The following is a 23399-nucleotide window of genomic DNA, read 5'->3' on the forward strand; positions in this document are numbered from 1 at the left end:
GCTCAAGTTGGAAATATGAACTTGGCTCACATTTTTTTAAAGTGATGAAATATTACCAAATTAGTATAATTACTCATCAATGTAATAAACTACCCACATTCATTCAAAGCAATGTGATTTTCTTCTTGCCAAGCCACTGCCTATAGTAATAATTACAAGCACCTAAAATACAGGCATGTATACTTTTTATGGAGTCTTTGTGTCAGTGAAAAATTTTATTTTTCACTGACACTTCAGTAGCCGAATGGGTAGAAATGTAGAAAAATTAGATGTGTTTGTGGAATTTCTTAAATAAAAAACACACATGCAGCACTGATTTTCCAGAAGAGCAATTTAGATAATCTCCTTTTCATATTCCAGTTACTCCAGGACTGAAATTGCAATAGACAATAATTCAATTAATGTAAAATTCAGGGTTATTATTATTTTTTTTATATATATATTTGAGTCCATTTTATTCCTTTTTATTAGCGTTAGCGTTAATACGTGCAGCTGAGGGCGGGGGTGGGGTGCTGCTGAGCTGCTGAGGTTGTTGTGGAGACGGGTCAAAGGGAGCCGATGGAGCAGATGGTGGTGAGGTGACCCCGCAGCCTGAGTGTCTGTTCCTCTGCTGCTTCATGGAAAGCTCTGCCTCATATTCAGGTAGCCCACTGGCTCTGCCACTGTGTTTACACACCTGGACAGACCTGAGGCTGGTGGGCAGAATAGCAACAAAGGAGAGAAAAAAAAGGACAAATAAACGTAACCTTCCAGAGGGATTTTGCAGAGAGCATGCTGGCTGTAATGTGCCAGGACTGTGTTAATCCTGTCCCTCAGGTTTGTATCACCTGCCTTGGCTCTCTGCTGCAGTTGACTGGGTTGGCCTTATGCTTCTGCTCCAACAGAGTGACAGAATGGATACCAGGTCACTAGGGCTTTCCTCTGAATCACACATTGAGATCAGAGCTGATTACGAGCTAATCCTCTGTAAGAGTAGCTACTGGACGCTTCAGTGGTCAGTTTTTTTTCTTTCTTTCATTCCTACCTATGTCACATTTCCCTTGTTTTTTGCTCTGCTTATCTGCATAAACTCCTTGTGGGGATCAATTTAACATTTTGGTCTTTTATTTAGTAGGAATGTCTCCTTTCTCACTGCCACCCCACTGGGTTTTGTTATCTGAGGCTAACAGGAAGGTGTTTTGCGCTGCCTGGGTGTGTGGCATGCCGGCCTGCAAGACAACACATGTTTCTCTGCAGTGTGTGTGTGGATCTCCGGGATGTGCAAATGTTTGTGTGTTTGGGCAGCATGTGTTATACTCAGGTTTGCACTAAGGTTACAGTCTGGCAGTCGTACAAGAGCACTGACCTGCATTATTGAATCTGAGCGCTCTGTCTGTGAGCTGTGCCGTAATGGAAGAACACTGTAGCGTAATCTCTTACCATTATAAAACATTAAAGTTCAAGACTGATATTTTTCAAGATGCACCACACAGGATACACAGACTGCAATGTGCATGCTGCCAAGAAGGGCTGAGGGCACGGACTGGGTTTCAATGGAGGCAAAGTGAAGCTGAGAAAGGCCAAGCTTACAGAGATGTAAAAGTGAAAGTGCCAGGGCCAAAGATGAGGAAAAGATGACAGTGTGAGAAGAAAACATTTTCTCATGGAGACCAAAAAGAAAATAGATTGAGCAGTGAAAATGATCAAGTTAGAGGTTTACCTTAAAAAAGGGTGCCAAACACCCTTCACACCCTGTGTGTTCATATTTCATCAAAAGAAGATATTTTTTGATCATCGTCTAGACAGACTTTGATTGCAAGGTGCAAGCGATGAAGTGATATTAAATCCACCTCTTCACTTTTTGCTGTGTTCTGTTTCTTTTTCTCCGTGCCTGACCAAAGTTACTGCCAAATGGTTTCTGTGATGTTGAAAACATGGAGGGAATTACAGAAATTTGACAGCAAGGAATACCCAGAGACGTCGCACCGCAGTGCACTCTGGGATTGTGTTTGCCACCTGTCCACTTCTGTAAAGACAATTGTATAGGCAGTGGTTAAAAACAAAGACACCTGGTTAAAAACCCCCCACAAAGACTAGCAGATTGTATTTATTGTGAGAGAGGCTACAGTCCATCGTCTTGATTAAATTAGACTTTTAAGGGGTTAAATCTGTATGAATTTAACAAATGGTAAATTTGTGTGTGCCCCTTTTGAACTAAAAAATTTGCACAGAACCACAAAAATAGAACCCTAGGGGGTGCTTCTTTTTACTCAGGGGTAAAGCACAATCCACTTATTGAAGCCTTAGTCCTCGTGGTGGTGGTCGCAGGCTCAATTCCCACCCTGGCAACATTTGCCACGTCTTTCCCCTCTTTCATTACCCTGTTTCCTGTCAAACTACTTTAAAGGCCATTAGAGCCAATAAAACCGTAAAAAAATAAAAATAGAACCTTAAATAACCTGTTTAGATAGTTTATCAACGCACAAAAAAAACAAACATTTACTTGGGGTCTAATTACATTTTAAATATGCAAAGAAAAACCTGAATGGAATCTGATGGCTTACTTAAAATAAGCTCTACCATTATTTAGTCATATTTTAAGTTCAAATTAGTTCTATGTCCAATCAACTCTTACATAATCCTCTATGGACATAATTCTGCCGTGCTGGTTATTTCTCTCCCACCCTTATTTGTATTTTACACATGTAGGTTTACAATATTTCTTCCGTAACGTTGTGATGTGTTCTTTCTTTTGAGCTCACTCTCACAAGTCTTGTAGCAAAGAATTCCCTCCTGAATTCAGAAAAGTGGATTGTTTATATTTGATGTTATTGTAGTATAAACATTCTGCATTCAAAGCTCCCAAAAACAATTTAAAGTCTCACTTTCTTTACTCTTGATCTTTGCTCTAAAGGTAAATGACTTGGCATAAAGCATGCGTTAACTGTACCACATCTGAGTGCTGCATATTATTTGTCACACACACCACAGCAGTATAGACCAAAAGAAAAGACGATTGAAGTCTTTTGCATGTTTGCTGTGTGGTTGCTTTGTATTTGGCTGAGGAGACAAATAAGATCAGAAAAACAGCAATCGCAGTTGTAACATCAGTTGTATGCACACTGACTATTTAGTGTTTGAATTTATTTTCTCACTTTTGAAAGTCTAGATTTCAGTTCATTATTGCTACATGAAAAGAGGAGAAAGATGTTTGTATCTTTTCATCTATTTCAAATCAGTGTTTCCACACAGTCTTGTGTGCTAATACGCAAGTGAGTTTGTAATGTTTTCATTTTTCTGCTCAACTATGACGCACAAAGGGAGTCCATTAAATTCTGTAGAGATTTCCCCTGAATCACTTATTCTTTTCTGTTTACCTTCCCTGTTTACTGTTAACTATTCTGCAGATGAAAGACATATTTCATGCTCATTTTTTTTTAGAGACAATGTTCAACTTTTGATGCACCTTGATTGAACTGCTTAGCCTGAATACAAGGTGCTTCATCGGGATTCATAAAATGTAATTATTTTTGAAGGTTGAAAATCTCACTGAATGAGGTTGCCTTTTTGCTCTACTTTTAGGTTATACAATGTTCTTATCTGTTAAGTGGCATTGAAAATATTTATAGCCATTCGCTGACTGTACAAGTCAAGTAATTTCATGTTTTAAGGTTTTTTTTGTTTTGTTTTACTTAAGTATGGAAATAGGGTAAGAGTGCAGACAGGAGAGATTTGGTGATTTTTGTCTATTATTTTAACATCCACATGTCTGGTTGGGTCAATATTACGAAGTCTATGATGGTGAATTGTTGCCTCACAGTCAACTCTGCAGTTTGACTGCAAAGAAACTGTTATTAGTCATTTTAGTCATCGTTGCACAAGCTTTACAGATCTCCAGGAACGTCTTGTGAGCATCTGTGCTCAGTCCAGATGTTTCTAAATGCACTTGAGGTGTGCAACGATTAATATCCCCAACAATCATCAAAAAAGTGGTTGAAATGATAGAAGAAGAAAAAAAAAGACTGTTCCCCCCCCTTTTTATGACAGTAGCATAAGATCTACAGTCATATTCCATAAATTGGAATATTATTAAAATACCACCATCCCTAGTTCTACTCATGATGTGCTCCGTCTGCCTCTGCTGTTGTCCTTGTGTAAGACACCTTACCCACCTTGCCTGCTGGTGGTGGTGTTGGCTCTGATTGCATGGCTGCACACAATGAGCTTTTCTTTTCACATTTTACAAGATGATCCTTGTTTCCTCCCTAACGCCAAAGCTTAGAGTCAACATATAAAGTTGAGTTTTACAAGCAGATTTTCGATACGTGACTCAACCCAAGAACCTGTGGTGCACAAAAGTACACGTGTGCTCATATGCACAAACGCACTCGTCCTCGCATACAGAGAAGACAGCAGATAACAGTAACTCTGTAATCAATCATACATTTTCCCAGCCCTCCTGTCTTTGTCACTTCTCATTGGTCTTTTATCTTCTGACTTTTCTGTCACTTTCATCCATCAACAGATATATTTTTAATTGCTCTCCCTGTTCGTACTTATTAGGTAATGAATTCTTGAATGTAGCTTCCAGTCGTTTGAGAGCGTAGTCTCAAAAGGAGCACTGAGCTGACAGGCAGACATTTAATTTTCTTTTTATTCTTATTTCACAAAAGTGTGTATTATTAAAGTCCCACAGCTGGAACTCCACTTTGAGCAGCTTGATTATCGACATATTTCATCTTTAGACAATCTTAGCGCGGTAGTAAAACCTTAAATGACCATTTGGCTCAAAAGTGGGTAGTTTTTCTCTCTTTTTGTGACAATAGATATGTTTTTTGTTTGTTTGTTTTTTTCAGATATTGATGGAAAAACTTGTCAAAGCTGTTCTGGGGAGTGAATTTCACTCTCCTTTTATATGTTGAAATGTTTCGGCTCTTCCAGAGCTTTCTGAGAGAGCAACAGAGCTGAACAGTGATGCTGTGTGATATGGTTAAGAATGAATATAAGTGCTGTTATTATCTTCCCACAGATGACACCAACAAATTCCCTGCTCCGCTGCTTTCATGCGGGAAATAGTTTGGTCTGCAACCAAATTCTCTATGCAATAAGGTGACTTTATAAGAAAATCTTACTGGGAGGTTATTGTGCCATCAGGTTTGAAATGAAACTGGCTGAAAGGTGACTATAAAACAAAGGAAGGTCACTCTTAATATATGGAGATCTCCTTCAGTATAGTACAGGAGTCTATCAGCCATAGAGGAGAAGTCGTCTTTAGGGACATGCAAGGACTTTATATTTGCTCTCATCTCCTTTCCCTTATTTTTTTTTTCTTTCTTTCTCAAGCTTAACTCCCTTTTGTGGTTACAAATATATATATTTTTTAATCTGTAATGAGTCTAAATGCTTTCTTATGTGTGTTGTGTGTGCTAGAGTAGACCATTCGATTTCTTCTCACTTTCACCTTTATAACCAATTTTCTACATCTTTAATGCAAATCCCAGACAGCAGCCCCGCAAATGAGAACAGTGACAGAAAAACCCCAGTGATATCCTTAATTCATTAATTTGCTGTTTGCCTACAGTCGGTCACCCGGAATAATCCATCTGGAAAGTCCACTGAGCTTTGCCACCAAGCAGAATTGGGATTCTGGATGACTGATCACGAAGCTTACGCCCACACAGTCCCATGCTCTGTTCATATATCCAACATGAAGTCCAGTTTGCACACATCCACACAAACATACAGAGCGCTAGCTGCTCTTTAATCTCACTTAAAACCTACTTAAGTGCAATGAAACTGCGGCATCATTTCATCATATTTGCCCACTGGATTTTACTTTTTTAGCACCAACATAAGCCCTTAAAGTCTGTTGAATTATTATCATACCTTAATTTAAAAGTAAATCTTTGAGACGCAGAGCATTAATTTGAAAATGTGCCTCCTTTAAACAGATATACAGGACAATGTACCGAATCAGATTGTATTCATTACATGAAAACAAATGAAAACAACATAAATGGAAAACGGTACAATTTATCAAATAAGAAAAGAAACATTGGTGATTGAAATATATTTAGAAGGCTTCAGCTGAATTTAACTGGACAACATAATGTCCTGTTGTACTTTATTGCAAGCTATGGTGAGTGCAATTAAAGTGTGTGATCAGGAGACACTGTCTATGTCAGATTATGACAGATTATCAGCTAGGGCTTTGTTTTTTTTTAATTAATTTTTTTATTTTTCGTCACCAAATCAAACTGGAGCAGACCCCAAATTTCTGCTACAAGGAAATCCCAATGCAGAGCCCTGAGAAACACATTTCGTCACAAACAGGCAATATGAAATTATGATTTTTAAAAATCTTTTGACAACCGGTTCATAGCTTGTTCTAAATTATATCTGAAAGGCTGTGGCAGAGTATGTCATCATCAAATAATTAGAATTGGGTTATAAACAGTCCAGGTCAGCTGCTTTAGAGAAAGAAATTACAGTTGAAATATTTTTAATTCAAAGTATTTTTTTAATTGGTCATTCACAAGTTTCTTAAATGCTTAGATGCAGAATTTGGAAATTAGCTGAGGTTGTTTAGTAACTGGAGCATAAAAGCAGCTGTTTAAAATATGTGCAACGGGGTCTGTATTCTGGTCACATGTGGATTGTTCAATATGAATGGAATTATTAAATTGTAAAATACCGACACCATGCTGCAGTAAAGAAAACAATCAAGTTAATGTGGTAAAGCTACCTCTAAAAAAACGTTCCAGCTTTTATAGGTAGAAAAATCTGATATTGACAGGTGCTTTTATATGAAAATGAAAAGAATCAAATCATAAATCAAATTATATTTGGTAAATGTACTTGCATAACATGTTCGTTTTTAGTTTTGTTTTACATGTGAAAAATAGCATAATATAAGCAGGGAATACATTTCTGCCTAGATGGATTTTGAAAAAAAAAAAAAAAAAAAAAAAAAAAAAAGTGGTTTGTGTTTAGGAATTAAAAATATGATTATGTATGTTATCTGGTTTACACAGGAAAATAACACTGGCATGAAAGCTCTGATTCTGTGACCCTACTTTGTCTGTTTTTTGCTCTTGTGTTACTCAAAAGGTTGTGTTTTGAAGGGCTGAAGACTCTGTATTTTATTATGTAGCTGAATAGTTTATTTTTTGGATCAACTCTTGAAATTTATTCTGCTTTTTCAGCACAGAGAATGCAGCATCTCTCTGCCCTTAGGCTACCAAAAATCTGTGCTTTACAGTGATGTTTAAAGTGATCTAAAAGCTTAAAATGTGCCTAGACATCCCAAATGAGCCAGTCAGATCCCTCAAAGATGCGAATTCAGGACTCCATTGGAAATGGAACTGCCAAATAAGGTTGGATTTTCTGTAGCATTAAATTGGAATACAACAACATTTTCTGAGTAGCAGAAAGTTTTCCTAAAGCTCCTGCTGATTTAATGCTTTATTTACTTAAATTTACTTGTTAAACGTACAAGATCATGTTCATGGTTAAGTCCTACCTTTCAAACGTAACACACAATCATAAAATCCAGTATTAATACAAGAAGCGTGAGGTTACCATTATTTTCTTGAGAGGCACAAAACCATTTTGTTACAGTTTACCAGATATATTTGCATATTTAATTACATTTATAGTCAGTGGATGCTTATCAATCCAAGTCTTTTTGTTGAGAGCACCTTCGAGTCCGTTTTTAAATGGTGGTCCCTCCCAAGCCATGATAATTGATGTATTCCTTATAAAAGAGTGGTAATTGAGATGATGAGATTTTCTAAAGTAACCACGGTAGGCTATGCCAAAAGTGGGGCAAGGGAATGTGGGTTATGCTTTTGCAGCTTGTTAATGTCATCTTTACAAGAATTTTGACTTTACTTTCTTTACGTGATTAGCGCGTTACTCTTTGTTGTGTCCTATCGTCCATCTCTGCACCACGTCTGCTTCCCCGCTTGTGTTCCATACACTGATTGCCCTCATTTGTTTGCCTGGTTCATAATTGGCTATAGGATCGCCCATTGTGTAATTATGTATAGCAGTCTGATATGTAATTAAAATTGCCTCCATATCTAGTGTAATTTGTGCTGATTACCTATTAACAGTGCAAACAGTCGTGACTAAACACCCGTAACCGCCCCTCTCATAGATATCACTGAGCTTCAGTCACTATTTACATACTAGCAGGTGTGACATCTGATCGAACTGATATTATGGAACTAAAAAGATTTTCAGAAAATCCTCTCTGGTTGTGGTGAATTATGTTATCGGGAAGTGCCAAGACGAGAGCTTCCCTATTGATAAAGATTTAACTTCTTTGGCATGGAATAGTTTGTTTTGCAGAAATATGGAAACATCAAATTGATTTTTTTTCTTTTTAGTTTTTGAAGTCGCTACATTTGTTATTAAAAATCCTTGATCAAATTTAAATGGCTTTTCTGGAGTTGAAGGTCAATATGGTGGTCGTCGGTGCCCACACTTCAAAGATTTAAAACTTGCCTGTGTGCCACTGGTCCACACGGTGGCCCTATGTTGAAATGCCATTGCTTTTCTTGTTTATAAGGAAAACAACATCATCATACAGTTAGTCTTGCTTTCAGATTTATTCAGTTACTTCGCCAGTTAGAGAGTAGACTGATTGAGCTGAATTTAAGGTGCAGCTTGGGCAAGATACTTTACCCAAGGTCTATAAGTGATGTAAAACGTGTGTCTTGTGTTTGGTGAATAATGGGAGGTATTAATTGAAGTATAACAGGAAATTAAGTTGATACTACTCCAGAATGCTGAGGAATGCTGCATCTTGAAGTGAATGTTGAAGCACTAGTCAGGGGTGCCCAAAGTGGGTCCTCGGAAGGCCGGCATCCTGCACGTTTTAGTTCTCTCCCTGGTGGTAGTAACAACCTTTTCAGCAGGTCAATGTTCTTCTTAGGCCTTCTAACGAGCCATCATTTGATCCAGGTGCGTTAAACCGGGGAGAGAAGTAAAACATGCAGGATGCCGGCCCTCCAGGACCCACTGTGGGCATCCTGCACTAGATGAAAGTGAAAGTGTCCCTGACTTGTAAACACTGAATCTTGGTGTTGCAGACGTGGTAATTAGCTATCAAATGGGAAATGATGTAACTCTGTTCCAAACCTGTGACTTGCTGTTTTTGTGTTTTTAAGTGACAAATTGTGTACCTACATAAATAAAGCTGCATTCTGCACAACATTGTAGTCATTAAACATGTATTAGTTTGTGCAGTATTGCAATTGCAAAGGACTTGAATCCAGTTTTTGGTAGGGTGTTGCATTTTATGTGCCACTTTGTTTGCCAATTTTATATTTAATGAGTTGCATGGACTCACTGCCCTTGATAATGATACTGAGAATAAATGTTGTTTCTTACATAACTACTCAAAGTGCTACAAAAGCACTTCAAGATGTTCTACAGTAACTGTGATGCTTGCAGTTAAAATAGATTTCAGTGGCTAAGATGCTAAAGCTAATGGTGAGTAAGAAGATGTTGTTGTAATGGAAACTCAAAATATTGATTCTAATTGACATCTGGATCACAATATTCAGAAAGATTCACAGTCATACAAATTCCTGATACCTGATATTAATCCTAATTATGTTGTGTAAAATTATGGCCTCCCCTTTTCTGAAGCCAACTTATTTCTCTTCCTTTTTGTAGATACAAGACAATGTTTAAACCTTTATAACTCTAAGGAGTGCCGCCACCGCTATACAAACCATAAAACTGCAGCATGCTCCGGCATTCCCCAGAGTAGAGACTTAAGCAGCAGGTCTGACATCCACCGTATGGATGATTAGCATCATTAGAGCATCAGCTGCTCCCTCTCTCCGAGGCACACTCATACACTCTACGAGGGCTCTTCACGTACATAACACTTAGAGAGAATAAACAGTGCCATGTTTTTAGTAAAGTGGTGATGCATTAATTACAAGTAGGTCAGGTGAATGAAAGATTATACCTGCAGAAGCTTGACCTGTTGCAATAGATGCAGCAGTTATGTTTTGAAAGACAAACGTGTGTTTAGTTGTTGTTTTGTTTTTTTTGCGCATGCCTCAATTTGTGTCTGTTTTCTTATTTTTCAGCTCCTATAACCGTCGACCCGCCAAAGATCCTGTTTCCAGCAGAAAATAAGACGACAAACATGGAGACACAACTCGGTAAGAATATCTTAGGATGTTTTCTTTTTCTTCTTTTTGACATTTCTGCTGTCACTGTTGTCTGTTGTTCCCCAAATTAAAGGAAATTGATGACTTTACAAATCGTCTTCCCCACACCTCGGGGCAACACACGCAGATCAGTGATGTCGCTCATTTGTTGGGGAGATGGTGAAAATGAAAAAGTGGTTTCTGTGTATGCTAATTGTGGGTGCTACTATCCCTAAGGCTGTTTTGTCAACATTGAAGAGCCCATATGGTACCGAGGTTCTGTGCTCTGGCTCGCCACATTGAGAGGCGGCTGCTTTCTGTCACCGTTGTTTGTCTTTTTTGGCGTGAGGTCACTATGGGACTACCATGTGGGCATGCATGCAAGAGCAAGTATATGCGAGTGGTTTGTTTGTTTGTTGTTTTTTTGTTGTTGTTTTTTTCCCTGACAGCATATTGCTTGATTTCTGGGCACAGTCCTCTGTCCGCATGGCGCTTGCCACGCTGCGAATGGCTAATGTGTCTGTCACAGTGCAGCCAATCAGACAAGACTGAGAGGTCTGGAGAATCGGAGAAAGATTGGAAGAGTTTGTGACACAAAGGGGAGGTATGAAGACAAAGCCCAAAGAAGGTCCAATAATTCACAGAGAGTCTGCCTTTTGTCTTCAATCTGATGCTGCTGGAATGCAGGTAGTTCATTTGAAATGCCTCCACGGTTGGCTGATCAAGGGTGAAAAATTGCTGCTGTTGATAAACTGACAGGCACAGCCTCACATGTCAGCCGACTCACACCCATGCATGAACAGGTTGCACAATGCGGGCCCTTAAGCTATTTGTGTCATTTGTCTCTATCTTTACTCCACTGAGATTCAGGAAAGGTTTGGCTTTTCCCATGAAAATGTCTCACAATTGTTTAAATCCTCATTGTTTGCTCCGTGACTGTGTGTTTTTGTTTGCTTGTGTTGTTTTTGCTGTACTCTGCATACATGTGCAGTAAATGGCTACGGGCTTTTATGAAACTGGGGTATTTTTTTAGGAATTATTTTTAATGAGAAAACCGTCCAAATCAGAGCAGTAGAGGTCAAAGGGAGCTTGCATGTGGAAACGTTTTTGGTTACAGCCGGTCAAACTTTCCACTAATAATTCTGATTTTAATGTTTAATTTAAAAACGTGTTTTATAAAGGTTTAGTTTGTTCAAAACTCAAAGGATCACCTTTCACACTTTTAGCAACTCAGCATTCTGGAGCTTGTCAACAAGAGTTTCAGACTTTTTGTTTGGTTGAACTTGATGAATATTATTAAGCAAAACCACAGCATGCCAACTCCCATGCAGTCCTGACTTTTTAGACCCATTTCATAGACGTGATGAATTTTTTTAGCCCTTTGTTTTTGAAAAAAAAAAAAAAAAACTAGTAGAATGCATAGCTTTTTTTGCTATGCATTCTGCTAGTTTTTTGTAGGTGGACAAAAATATATTGTGAGTTTCACAATAATTCATAAGTAAAGTAAACGTTTTGGAAAATTCCTCATGTTTAAACAAATACAACTTTCTAACTTGTTGGATTGAAAAGGAAAAATCAAAGTTTGATACCAAAAGAATTTCAACAAAAGCTACAGAAGTTGCAAGAGACGGCATAAAAAAATCCGACTGAAGTGTTTAACTTTAAATCAGAAGATTTTTTTTTTTTTGAAAAAATTAAAGGTAAAAGCTAAGCAAACCTAAAAGACTCAATCTGTCACTGAATTAAAAAACATTTTAAACTACAAACCACCATGTGGTAGTTTGTAGATGCATGTTTGATCTAAAACATTTTTGTTTTACTTTTTCTTTGCTTCTCTCAAATTTCAGTGTTTTCATTTGGAAACAAGCCAGTTTCTGATTTGCAATGAAATATTATATATCTTTAAACTAAGAACAGAAAGCAGAATAATAACCTTATTTGTCTGACTATATGAGTTGGTGATTACATTTCTTTATTTTAAGCATCTGTGCTTCTGAGATTTTCATTATAGTGACATTAATTAGTATTCTTAATCATTAATTACTCCCTTACCACGTTTAGCCATCAAATGAATATCTGAAGTAGTCTTTTTTTATCGAGTCCTCTGGACTGATGATATTGGAATAGGACTTTTTAAAGCAGAAAAAATTGTAGGAGAAAGACTCAAGAATCCTTTGAAAAGAAGAGCTTTCAAACTCTTAAGCAATAGATCTTCTCAATCAAGCAGTGGGCTTTTTAATATGGAAACATTTCATTGTTGGAAAGAAGAGTGGATTAAATTAAATACCGGTAATCTTTGGGAGCAAACATCGCCAGCTGTAGAAATAAAACTGGTCAGTTTCTACAACCAAGTATTGATCTTAAATAATGTTCAAAGTCGGGAGTGAAGGAACGTTGACTGAACCCAAATATCAGTAAAAAATTCATGGCTGGAGCTGAAAGGACTGCTGACTGCAAGATGACCAGAATCTCTGTAAGGTTGAAGACTGTGCTGTTTGGCTACAAATATTTGGGCATGTTAAGGTGGCTAATGTTAAGGTTATATTTATGTGATGTTAAAAAACCTTGATTCCAAAAATACTTTGAATTTAGAAAACAGGTGATATGGTTCAGGAAGGTTCTTTCTTTCTTTCTATGAAGACATTTAGGCAGAGATTAGTAAGAAAATACCATCAAATTCAATAAATAAAAATATTATTGAAAAAGTCGAAGTTTTCAGTAATTACATTTCGTAAGGGAAACACAAAATATTGAATAATTGTGCACAGGCTGCTTCAGAACCTTTATTATTTTTTTTTTTAATTATGACAATTTTAACAAAAACGCAACATTTAAGATTAAAAATTTTACATCATACCAATCAAAACACTTTCATGACAAAAATTTGGACTCCTAAAGTAAAGACTAACGTTTGAAACTGAATTAAAAAATGTGCCAGTCACCAATGTAAAGAGAGTAATAATATTTCTTTTCTGTGTTGGTTAAAAGATTTGAAGCAGCATTCTGAAGATCAAGATCTTCTTATTTGGTACAGGTGAACCTGCTCTCCAAGAGCACCTTCAGAATCGTCCATTTTGAGTGAAAGATGTCGCATGCAATCCACAATATTATAAAAGCTCAGAGGTGGTGTGACCAGGCACCGCAACAACGCAAGAGGCCAATTCACAGGGCTGTAGACGGCGTAACTAGCTCACTCACCCTCGCCTGGTTCAGTGTGTCATTTATAAATCTAGCTTTGGACTTGTCAGATTTTTAACCCTATCTGTGTGTTTATATATATACTGTATATATATATGTGTGTGTGTGAGTAAATCTTACGGTTTAGGTATCTTATTTGACCAGTTTAAAAGCCAATTATTTCATGTCTGATAAAAGATCAATGTCAAAAAGCATCATTGAAATCTATAGCTCAGAATGTTGGAAGTTCTTAATTTTGGCAAATGCTTAATTGTCTTTTTTTTGTCTCTAGTTTTAAATGCGTGGGCTGCACAGTGGTGCAGTTGGTAACACAATTGCTTTGCAGCAGGAAGGTCCTGGGTTTGATTCCCGACCCGGGGTCTTTCTGCGCAGCGTTCTCCCTGCGCATGCTCCAGCTTCCTCTCACAGTCCAAAAAAATGGTTGTTAGGTTAATTGGTCTCCTAGGTGTGTGCAAATGGTTGTTTGTCCTGTCTGTTTCTGTGTTGCGACAGACTGGCAACCTGTCCAGGGTTTTTCCCGCCTCTCCCCCGGAGCGTTAGCTGGAGACAGCAGGCCTCCTGACTCCATTAGGGACAAGGGTTAGAAAATGGATTGATAATTTGAAATGTAAAGACGCTCCATAAGAATAATTTTGCAAACTCATTTCTGAACAAAATAGAGCCTGAGCAGTTGTTTTCACTGCCTGATCGTTGAATGATCTCACGCTAAGAGCAGAACAGCTTCATCTGTTTATGTGGTGTGGAAGGGATTGGCACACCCATCAACATCAACAACAACAACAACAAAAAGATGAGCATGCAGAGCAGCAGAGACATGAGGGACAGTGGAAGAGAAAGTCTGTGATGTTATGCAGTGAGCTTCTGCAGACTCCTCACTGAGGGTCCAAAGCACCAAGATAGAGGTAAATATTTTACAGTAAGGCTTCATTTTGTGTGCAGAAATGCACTTTGCCTCTAAACAGCAGCTTCTCATTTATTTAGCTGTTATTTATTTATTCTCTCTTTCTTAATATTTGTTGAGGCATGCCCTGAGCAGCTTTATGGAGCAAGGTGGCAGATTTATAGGAGCCGGAACGTGCATAGAAAGAAGCCGGTCCCTTATGGTTAGTGAAAAGTAGAGAGAGAGAGAAATGGTATCTAGCGTAGGCCGACTGATGGGCAATAAAATCAGGGCCATAAGGAGAGAGATAAATCTGCAACAGTGCCGGGAAACACAGACCCACTTTATCTCTTCTTCTCTTGCAAACAGTGCAGGTCTGACACAGCCTCCATCTTGGCTTTACACATCGCACACAGATGCGTTCATGCACACAGGCAGATGTAAATCAAACACTTATGTTACATAAGCTCTCACAGAAGACTCTCAGCAGGGGTGTACTAGATAAAAGCCCAGAGATGTTGGCGCAAAGATTTGGCCACAAAAACAGGAGTAGAAGTAGAAAAGAAAAAGCTGCACCACGAGGAGGGCGATGTTTGAGAGGGATTGCTAAAGAGCTTTTTAGAAAAGAGCTGTTTGTTGGAGTTTGCTTTTCTTTAAGAGGGACTTTGTCACATTTTTCCTTTCTGTTCTGTAGCCTCGTCTCCTTGGATGTTTGTCCTGCCAAATTTCCTCAGAAAAAGATTTTCTCTGTTTTGCATAACAAGCCCCAATGCCACCAACAAGGTTTTGTGTGTTCTGTCAGCGCTACAGGAATCATCAGCTATGTGCTTTTATCACAAATAGTATTTTTTTTTTTTTTTTTTTTTTTTTTTTTTTTGCAAAGCATCCTGACATTTTTTATCTAGTTTCTGCAAGAAACAGGGTTGCCTTTGTGCAAGTCGGCTGAAGTTTGACCAGAAAACATCAGTTTTATCGGGGGTTTTTTCCTGTCCCCAAGAGATGAGCTGTTGAAATCTACCTCAAAGTGGAAGATTTGATGGAATCCCTCAAAATACACACCCTTACACTAAGTGGAATATTACAGACACTCCAGCGGCCGATTCAAAACAGAATCGCACGCAAATCGAGTCGCTGGCTTGGTGTTGACTCCCTCAGGATGATTTGTCATGGACGCACCAGTGCGGTAAGCGTGCTTGAGGGATTCGGTTCATGCTTACGCAGCACACCACTGTGAGCATCTCGCCAGCTCTCCCTCTTAATCACCCGAGCAGATATTTGCACAGCCCTGCACTAGTCGGGGTGGATGGGTCACACTCACGCTTGGAGCACATTGCTCTCCTTTGGAATAATTGTAACTGATAGTGGATTTTACTGTCCCCTAAAGCCACCAGATGGGTGCACTCTTCTGGAAATGAATTAAAATCCATTATTTCAGCAAGCAGGGCTATTTCTTTCTTCTTTTTTTTTTTTGCCTTTAACCTGAACTGTGCAAAACTTTCTCAGGTTTAAGAGAATACATACACTCAGTGGTGCCTGTATATGTAGAAGGTGCACCCGTTTAGAAAGCATTTTATTCAAGATCAGATTATGCGCCTCTTCATCATCTTCCCCAACTGAGGAGTCTGCACATGTTATGGAACTTCATTAATTAGTTGTAAGGTAAAAGTTGTGAACAACAAACTACTGATGGTTATGAAGCTAACTGACCCATGCAAAACTATTAATACCCCTTGAATATTTTCATGTTTTCTATTATGATAAACAACTGTACATTTTACTGGGATGTAATACTAGAGAGATAGTATACTAGTATGTAGTATACAACTGTGGTTGATGTACAATAAACATAAAAATGCTTTGATTTAATACATCTTCATTTTTGCCTAGGGCTTATATCACAGTGATTCATATGTTTAATGCTCAAAATTGTTTTATACCATAACCTTCTTGTGGGACATTTGGGTTATTATTTGTAAAAAAATATATAAAACGTTTTACCTTACATACCATTTTGTGTTGGTCTAACGTGACAAAATGTGGGGAAGGTTTATTGGGTGTGAATACTTTCTCTGGTCAGCCATTTAATTTTTTTTTTTTTTTTTTATCACTTAATGCATTTCTTTACTGAAGTCAACTATTTCGATTTAGCTACTGGATAAACTGTCTGATCTGAGGCCGGCACAAACATCTGCAATATAGATAATTGTCTCAGCTTGCATGACAGACGCCCCTCTCTGGGCCCATTTATTTTCCTCCTGTCCTGCTCAAGCAAACAATGGCAGGCTCCAAGGATCTGTAATGGTTTATATTACACCATCCTCCTGGAGGATTGCCTTCCAGTAGATCTGCATTAGCATAAAGAGGTATTACGCATGCTGTTAAATTTATGTTGATCACTGTGATAAGCATTACGCATTTCAATCTACTGATAGGGTCAACAGTTTAAGCCTTACCACAAACACACAGAGTTGGCTATTACGGTAAAATACAAGCTCATTTATTGGTGCAGTGCATTGTGGGAGCAAGCACACAGAAAGCACCGGGGATAATGTGAAGACTGCGGAAAAGTGGTTTAGATGACATAACAGCGTTGAACGAAAATGTGCTTACGCGCACAGCATTGGTGCTAATTATGCTTTTTTTTTTTCCATCCAAACAGTAACCTTACTTTTTGCTATAACTCTATGTGCAGAGTCAGCCTTGAGCACAAGGCTGCTGCATCAATGCCTGCTCTCTGATTCTTACGAGAAATGAGACGAGGGAAGTCTCTTCAGGTTGATAACCAAAATTTAATTCCAAGTATTTTTCGGTCTTCTAAATAAAAAAGTAAAAATCCAGCAACGAAAATATAGAATGCTCTGCCTTTTGTTTATGCTGCTTTTTATTGTTCTTGGTAATTGCAATTAATTCATTTCCACTTTGTCACACTCATGACTCAAACACGGACAGGTTTGTCTACTCGACAAACCTGTCCGTGAAGCTGAAGTAGGCTAATCTATAACAGAAACACATCATGTCTTGAAATAAAAAACAGGATTGCAGTGAACATTCCCTGAAGAGTTTTGTCGACTAAAATTACTCAGAATGCATCAGTGACTCTTTCAGGAGGTCACAAAACAAGGAACTACCTCTGAAACTCTGCAGAACTCACTTTCCTCAGTCAGGTTCAGTGTTTATGATTGAACTCAGGGTAAAATGTCATCCAGGTTAGACTAAAATCCCTTCTGATTAAAAGTATTAATGAAAAAAAAACCTCCCTCACAATTGCCAACAAAACATCTTGATGATCTCAAGAAAAGGAGAAAAAAATGTATTGACCAACAAGACAAAAGAGTAAAATTCTGAAAGATTTGTGCTCCGTAAATCCTGCATTGCATCTCAGGAAAGACAAACAGTGACTGAAAAAAAACAAAAAACAAAAAAAAAAACATGAATTTTCCTCTACACCAGAAAAATCCTGAAGGAGAACGCTTTTTGCCTTTAAGCTGAAGCGCATTTGCAGCAGGACTGATTGATCTAAAGCAGGAAGAGTGAAAATCCAGACAGAAATATTTTGTGACACAACCTTAACCAATTTGTTGCTCCATTATTAGGTAACTATGGCTAACAGACTGCATGACAAAGCAATCATAGCTCCACAAACATGAATACTGCTTTTGGAAAACATACCTATTTGTAAAACGCTTTCTTAGGACACTGGTCACAGAAAGAAGTGCAATTTTTTATCACTTTTATTGACTCAGTAGCTGCATTTAATCATATTTTCACTTTCTTTGATATTTATTGATACTATAATGGAAGTGGAAAAAATAAAATAAAATGAACAATCCTAACAGTACAGATAGTTTTGGAAGGGTTTAAGCATCATTAATTGGACTTCATGATAAGATAAATCAAAATTCTTTTCATTCTATGAAATTTATGACAATAGACGATATTTCAAATGCAGGTACAAATTCTTGCACAGTGATGTAAAAGCACCATTGGCTGTTATCAAACATTTTATGTCAGATTATCTGTGATAATAAAATTTGTATGGTGATTTAAAACATTGAAGTGTGACACCAAAGCAGAAGAAACCTATTTTGGGGTAAATATTTTATCACAGCTCTGTCGGCCTTCTTCTGTCTGTTTTCCACAGCGGACAGACAGACAGACGGAGGCTCAAATGGCAAAGTTCAACCTCAACCATGAATGTTGAGGTCAAATATTGGCCACAGACAAGATTGTGGACAGCAGTTGAAATATTTCTTAAAATCCCCTCAATACATCCAGTCATCCAACTTTTTAATTTGAGATTTTATAACTTTTGATCTGAAATTGCTGCTGAGCAGCTGTAGCTCACGACGCCCCACCACAGTTGCACCTTTTTCTTTGTCTTTTGTTCAGACGCTGGCAGAGCTTACCGACTCTGATCAGCTGTCACTGGGGCTGTTTGCATGGGAGAAGTATTGTTCTTGTTTAGACAGAGGCCATGACGGTATGGCCTCTGCCCTTCTGCTTGATTTACATGTAAATCATATTTATAATATCTGATTATAGTCTACTTCTGTCACGCTGCGGCCTCAATGTTGCACAGCGGAACAACAATAATGGGGGGCTTTTAATAGCCAGAGAGTGTTTTCAGTTGATTATTCATCCAATTACTGAAATATTCTGTGTAATTAGTGGCTTTATCTGCAGGTATGCCACAGTTATTAACTATGAGAGACGGCTAACAGGCACCATGCAGCACCTCTGTGCTCCTCCTTTATGCCTGGCCTTTTATCTGTTTGTGTACTCCTCTTTTCCTCCTTCTGTCCCTACATCCTTTTTTTATCCCTTGCCTCTCGTCTCTCTTCGGCGCATCACCCCCTGACCCCTGCATGTGTGCTTGGAGATTTGAGGATTCGACAGATCTATACAATAGCAAGGACAATCTCAAGCTCCGACACCTAGCTGTGACAACAGATACACCACCTTTCCACAGGGAAGGATGAAAGCGAAATTGACTTTGCTCTAGAGAGTTACTAAAGGTCAACGCAGAGCCACTTCATTAAAAATTACTCTCTGTCTCCTTCTGTCTGTCAGTCAGTATCTGACACACACGCACACACTTTTGCGCTTCCTTTCACTGCCTTTCACCTCTGTACGTGTCACATCTTTTTTTGTCAGCTCAAAGATGAATCTCAGTGTGAGTGTATTTGTGAAGGTTTGAATTATATTCCTCACTGAATTTCTCTAAAGTTCAAAACCTAATTCTATAATGTCTGTTTCCAGAATATTGTACTTTACATTTCATGAAAATGGTTTACTTAATTCTTTCATGATTTAATCATCAATAATGTGGTTAGTTTGGGCCACATTATGTTAGTTTAGAAAATTATGTTCATCTTCCACGAATAAATTCACTTTTTTATGTCTTTAATTGACAATAAGATTGTTTCACTGAAACAACAACATTCCTCCAAATGCAGTGGTCATAGGCACTATAAATTACACACACATACATTGAACTCTCAAATTTTGTCACATTACAACTACAAAGTTGAATGTCGTACTGGGACTTTAAGTGACGCAACAACATCACTGCAGTTGTGAAACTGAAGAAAAACTACATGGCTTTTTGCTTCCGCCTCACCGAGCGCCCCTCCAGCCACACCTTCTTCAGACCAGAAGCAGCAACTAGCAAACGCCTGGTGGAACTGAACTCATCATATAAACTATTCCACAGTCCAACATTTAGCGTTGTAAATGAGCAGCATTGTTGTGATGATGTGCTGGAGGCCAAGTGTCTGGAAAAGCAGGAACCTTTTAAAGAGACAGAGGTCAATTTCATGCTGTTTTATTGTGAGGTCGAGTTTCTTTTAAAGTTATGGTTGATATATATATATATATATACAGCAATTTTGGAACAATTAAAGGTAACATAGCTACTTGACTGCGCTATAAAATACACTATCTGGCTGGGAAGCACCATATACCACCCCTTTAAAACACTGAAGTTTGTGGTATTAAAACTACAAATCTGAAAAAAGATTAAAGTTTCTAAATATATTTGGAAAACACTGTAGCAGCAGGGCAATACTGAGAAAATGTTTTTAAATTGTTTTAAAGTACAGTGAATAAATGTATGTGCATTAATAAATGGAGAGAAAGGCCACAAGACAGGCTTATTGGCTGTATGCTAATTTTTTTATGATGAATGACACTTTTATATCCTCGTACGGAGATAAAATTCGCGCACAGAGAGCCTTTAAAGGTCACTCCAGTGATACGTCACTGTGCTTCTGCGGTCGCACAGTAACCCAGCTTTAAGTAACCAATGGTGACCAACATGGTAAGTAGTGTGTCAGCGAAACAAAGCTAAATGTTTAAGTCTGTGAGCGGTCGTCATTAATCACAGAGTCTGAGGCTGAGGGCAGGAGTCTGCAGAATGATGAATGAACTTACAGCTGGTACACATGCCTAACAGGGAAAAAAAGAAATAAAAGAGAGGGAAGGAGGCAAAGAGATGAGAGGAAATACAGCGGCAGAGACAGGAGCAGCACCGCATAATGTAGCATGCTATAAAGTCAAACACAATGCCCTACTGGTAGAGAGTGCTGGTGTAATGAAATTACTTACAGCAAACAAAAGAGTAGAGAAAATAACATATTTTCTCTGAGTGAAACTGTGTTGGGTTTGATACATCTTAGTTATCAGTATTAACCAATCTATAAAGATCTAATCATTAAAATTTAAATATCATCAAAAAAATTGGCTAGAAAATGTTAATTTAACAAAATATTTTAGGAAAAAGTTAAAACTTCTTTGCAAGGTCCATTCAAAATAAAAATTAACCAATGTACAGTACAAAGCATAAAATATGTTGGCTTTTATCTGCAGAACATAAAACACAGTAAAACAATTAAAATAAATACAGATAAAAATTATTAAAAATGAATGATTTTGACAACTTGGTGCAATTAAAACATTCATATTCTGCCTAAATTCTCCTAAAACATACTTCAGAGCAGCTTTAAAAGGTGAACAGGTTGTACAGCTCTGACGAAAGCAGCAGCTCAACATATTGAGTGACAACAACAACAAAACTTTTTTCACCTCTATTTTTGTGCCAGGATGAAACAAAGTGCAACAGGAGTTGATGTTGTGACCTTACGCTCTGACTGGCAGATATGGGTGCAAGAAGTATTATCATTAATGCTCTTAATATTGTAAACAAGACCTGAATCCCAAAATAAACACAGCATACAATCCATTTTCATTGTAGAGTTATTCCTAATACTATTCCACTGACTTGTAAAAATATTTTTGAACATGAAGAGAACACAGGTTTACCAGAGCTGCACAAAAGCAGGAAAACATGTCAATGCTATTGTTGTCATGAAAATGAGGATGTCAATATTAATTACAGTGAAACCACATTGAACCGACTTGGGGGTTTTTTCTTCCTTTTTTGAACAATTTAATAAAATTTTGTTTATTTACATAGTGTATATTCACATATGTGTCATGAAATATAATTTCATGACACAATACAAAACTAGCAAAATAAAATTTGGATACAAAAATATGTAATTGATTTATTACAATCACACTCATGATTATTCACCGACTCTTTAAAAAGTTTATTTTAAAAACTATTATTGATATACTGTAAAAAAAAAAAAAAATGCTGGTGTCTTCTGTTCTTTGGGGCTCAATCCCTATGTAGACACGATGTCCATCGTTCGCCACTGACAGTGATGAAGCAGCCAAGAGCTGGTATACAAGATAGAGAAATAAGTGTGTTATAATCTGCGAAATTGCTGAGATTGAAAGGTTTTGTATTCTGCCATGTATTATAATGTGCAGCTTTTAAGGCATTTTTCAGCCTGGTGAGAAAATCACTGCATACACAGAGCATAAACTGTTAGGTTCGAAACTTTGAAATCTTTGCTGATTACATTTAAACCTTCAGAGGAAAGCCGTACAAACATCTTCCAGAACAGGAATTGCCTATTAATCCCCTAACATGCAGCGGAACGGCCGAGTGACGGTTTTTCCATTGAAGGCAGAGGGTTAAGGGGTTAATATGGGAAAATACAATATTTGAAAATGCAAAAGTTTGATAATTGTGCTTCTGTTTTGTATTTCAATAGAAAAGTGGCACCATCAATGATTTCAGCAAGGGTTTTTTTTTATAGCTTAATAAATACTGCTGCAGGCACTCAAAAGACAAACTGAGCAAAGCAGCAATCCTATTCTTTTGTTGTCGTGCTTATAGCGTTAACTAATTTGCAACACTTGTCTCTAGATGGTCTTTTATAAAGAAAATGTTTAAGATTCTACAGAGGTGGAATAATGTTTAAATAATTAAAATATTGATAAAACAGTGTTGTTGAAAATGTGATTTAAGCCAATAATGAAGTTATTTGATATCAGTTGTTCAGTTTAAAACCTCAAGCTTACATTCTATATGTTACCACACACAACACAATCTTTCTCAAGGGTTTATTTCTGCTAATTTTGATATATATAACTTAAAAATAAAGAATACACCAATCAGTTTGTCATATTTTTTCTATGTTACATAGGGCCAAGACAGGTTTTTTGAAGGGGCAGCTTTATGTAAAATCAACTTTTTTGAGCTTCACATTATTTTATAATGTTACTCCTTTATCAGAAACGTATAATTTAAAGCATTAAATTATGTAGTAAATTTTATTGCAAGTCAAGTCAACAGGTCATTGCTCGGATGGTTGTTTATTTTGCTGCATCAAAGAAAAGTAACGGGGAGTTGAGTGGCAGAAAACAGTGTGGTAGGAAAAGGTGCAAAAGGCACAAGAATAACTACTGCATGCTTTAAATGTTTCTGAGAAACTGAATCTGGTTTAAAATGTGTGATGAATCAAAATGTAATCACTTTTTGAATGGACTAACTAAATTGAATTCACTTCTTGGGAGTATTCCAACTTATTGAAATGCACAGTAGATCAGTCGAACTAGTCGCTTTTAATGTACGCATGCAGGATGTGTGTGAGGGCGTGTGTGTGTGTGTGTGTGTCTGCACGAACTTGCAAGTGATCATGTGCCACACTCTTTGGAAGTGCTGCTTAGCGGATCTGAGGCAATGCTACCTGACACATCTGTCACTTTTTGTGTCGACTCGGTGTGTCTGGTCCGTAACGAGGCCAACAGATCTG

The 23399-nt window shown here is 37.6% G+C and overlaps 1 protein-coding gene across 3 annotated transcripts in view; it reads left to right on the forward strand.

Moving 5' to 3' along the window:
- The window catches only part of LOC122839273 (interleukin-1 receptor accessory protein-like 1-A), a 114311-nt gene extending 99212 nt beyond the window's left edge, over positions 1-15099 (forward strand). The window contains exons 6-7 of one of the 3 annotated variants that reach the window (XM_044130684.1): positions 10092-10166; positions 14927-15099. In XM_044130684.1, coding sequence (XP_043986619.1) covers positions 10092-10166; positions 14927-15075 — 224 coding nt within the window. In that variant the 3' untranslated portion in view covers positions 15076-15099. Of the gene's footprint in view, positions 1-10091; positions 10167-10248; positions 11167-14926 lie in introns of those variants that run through there. The other 2 variants (XM_044130685.1, XM_044130683.1) reach the window with 2 other exon arrangements.
- Positions 15100-23399: the final 8300 nt, after the last annotated feature.

This window comes from Gambusia affinis, linkage group LG11 (assembly GCF_019740435.1).
Source record: "Gambusia affinis linkage group LG11, SWU_Gaff_1.0, whole genome shotgun sequence".
Classification (NCBI taxonomy): Eukaryota; Metazoa; Chordata; class Actinopteri; order Cyprinodontiformes; family Poeciliidae; genus Gambusia; species Gambusia affinis.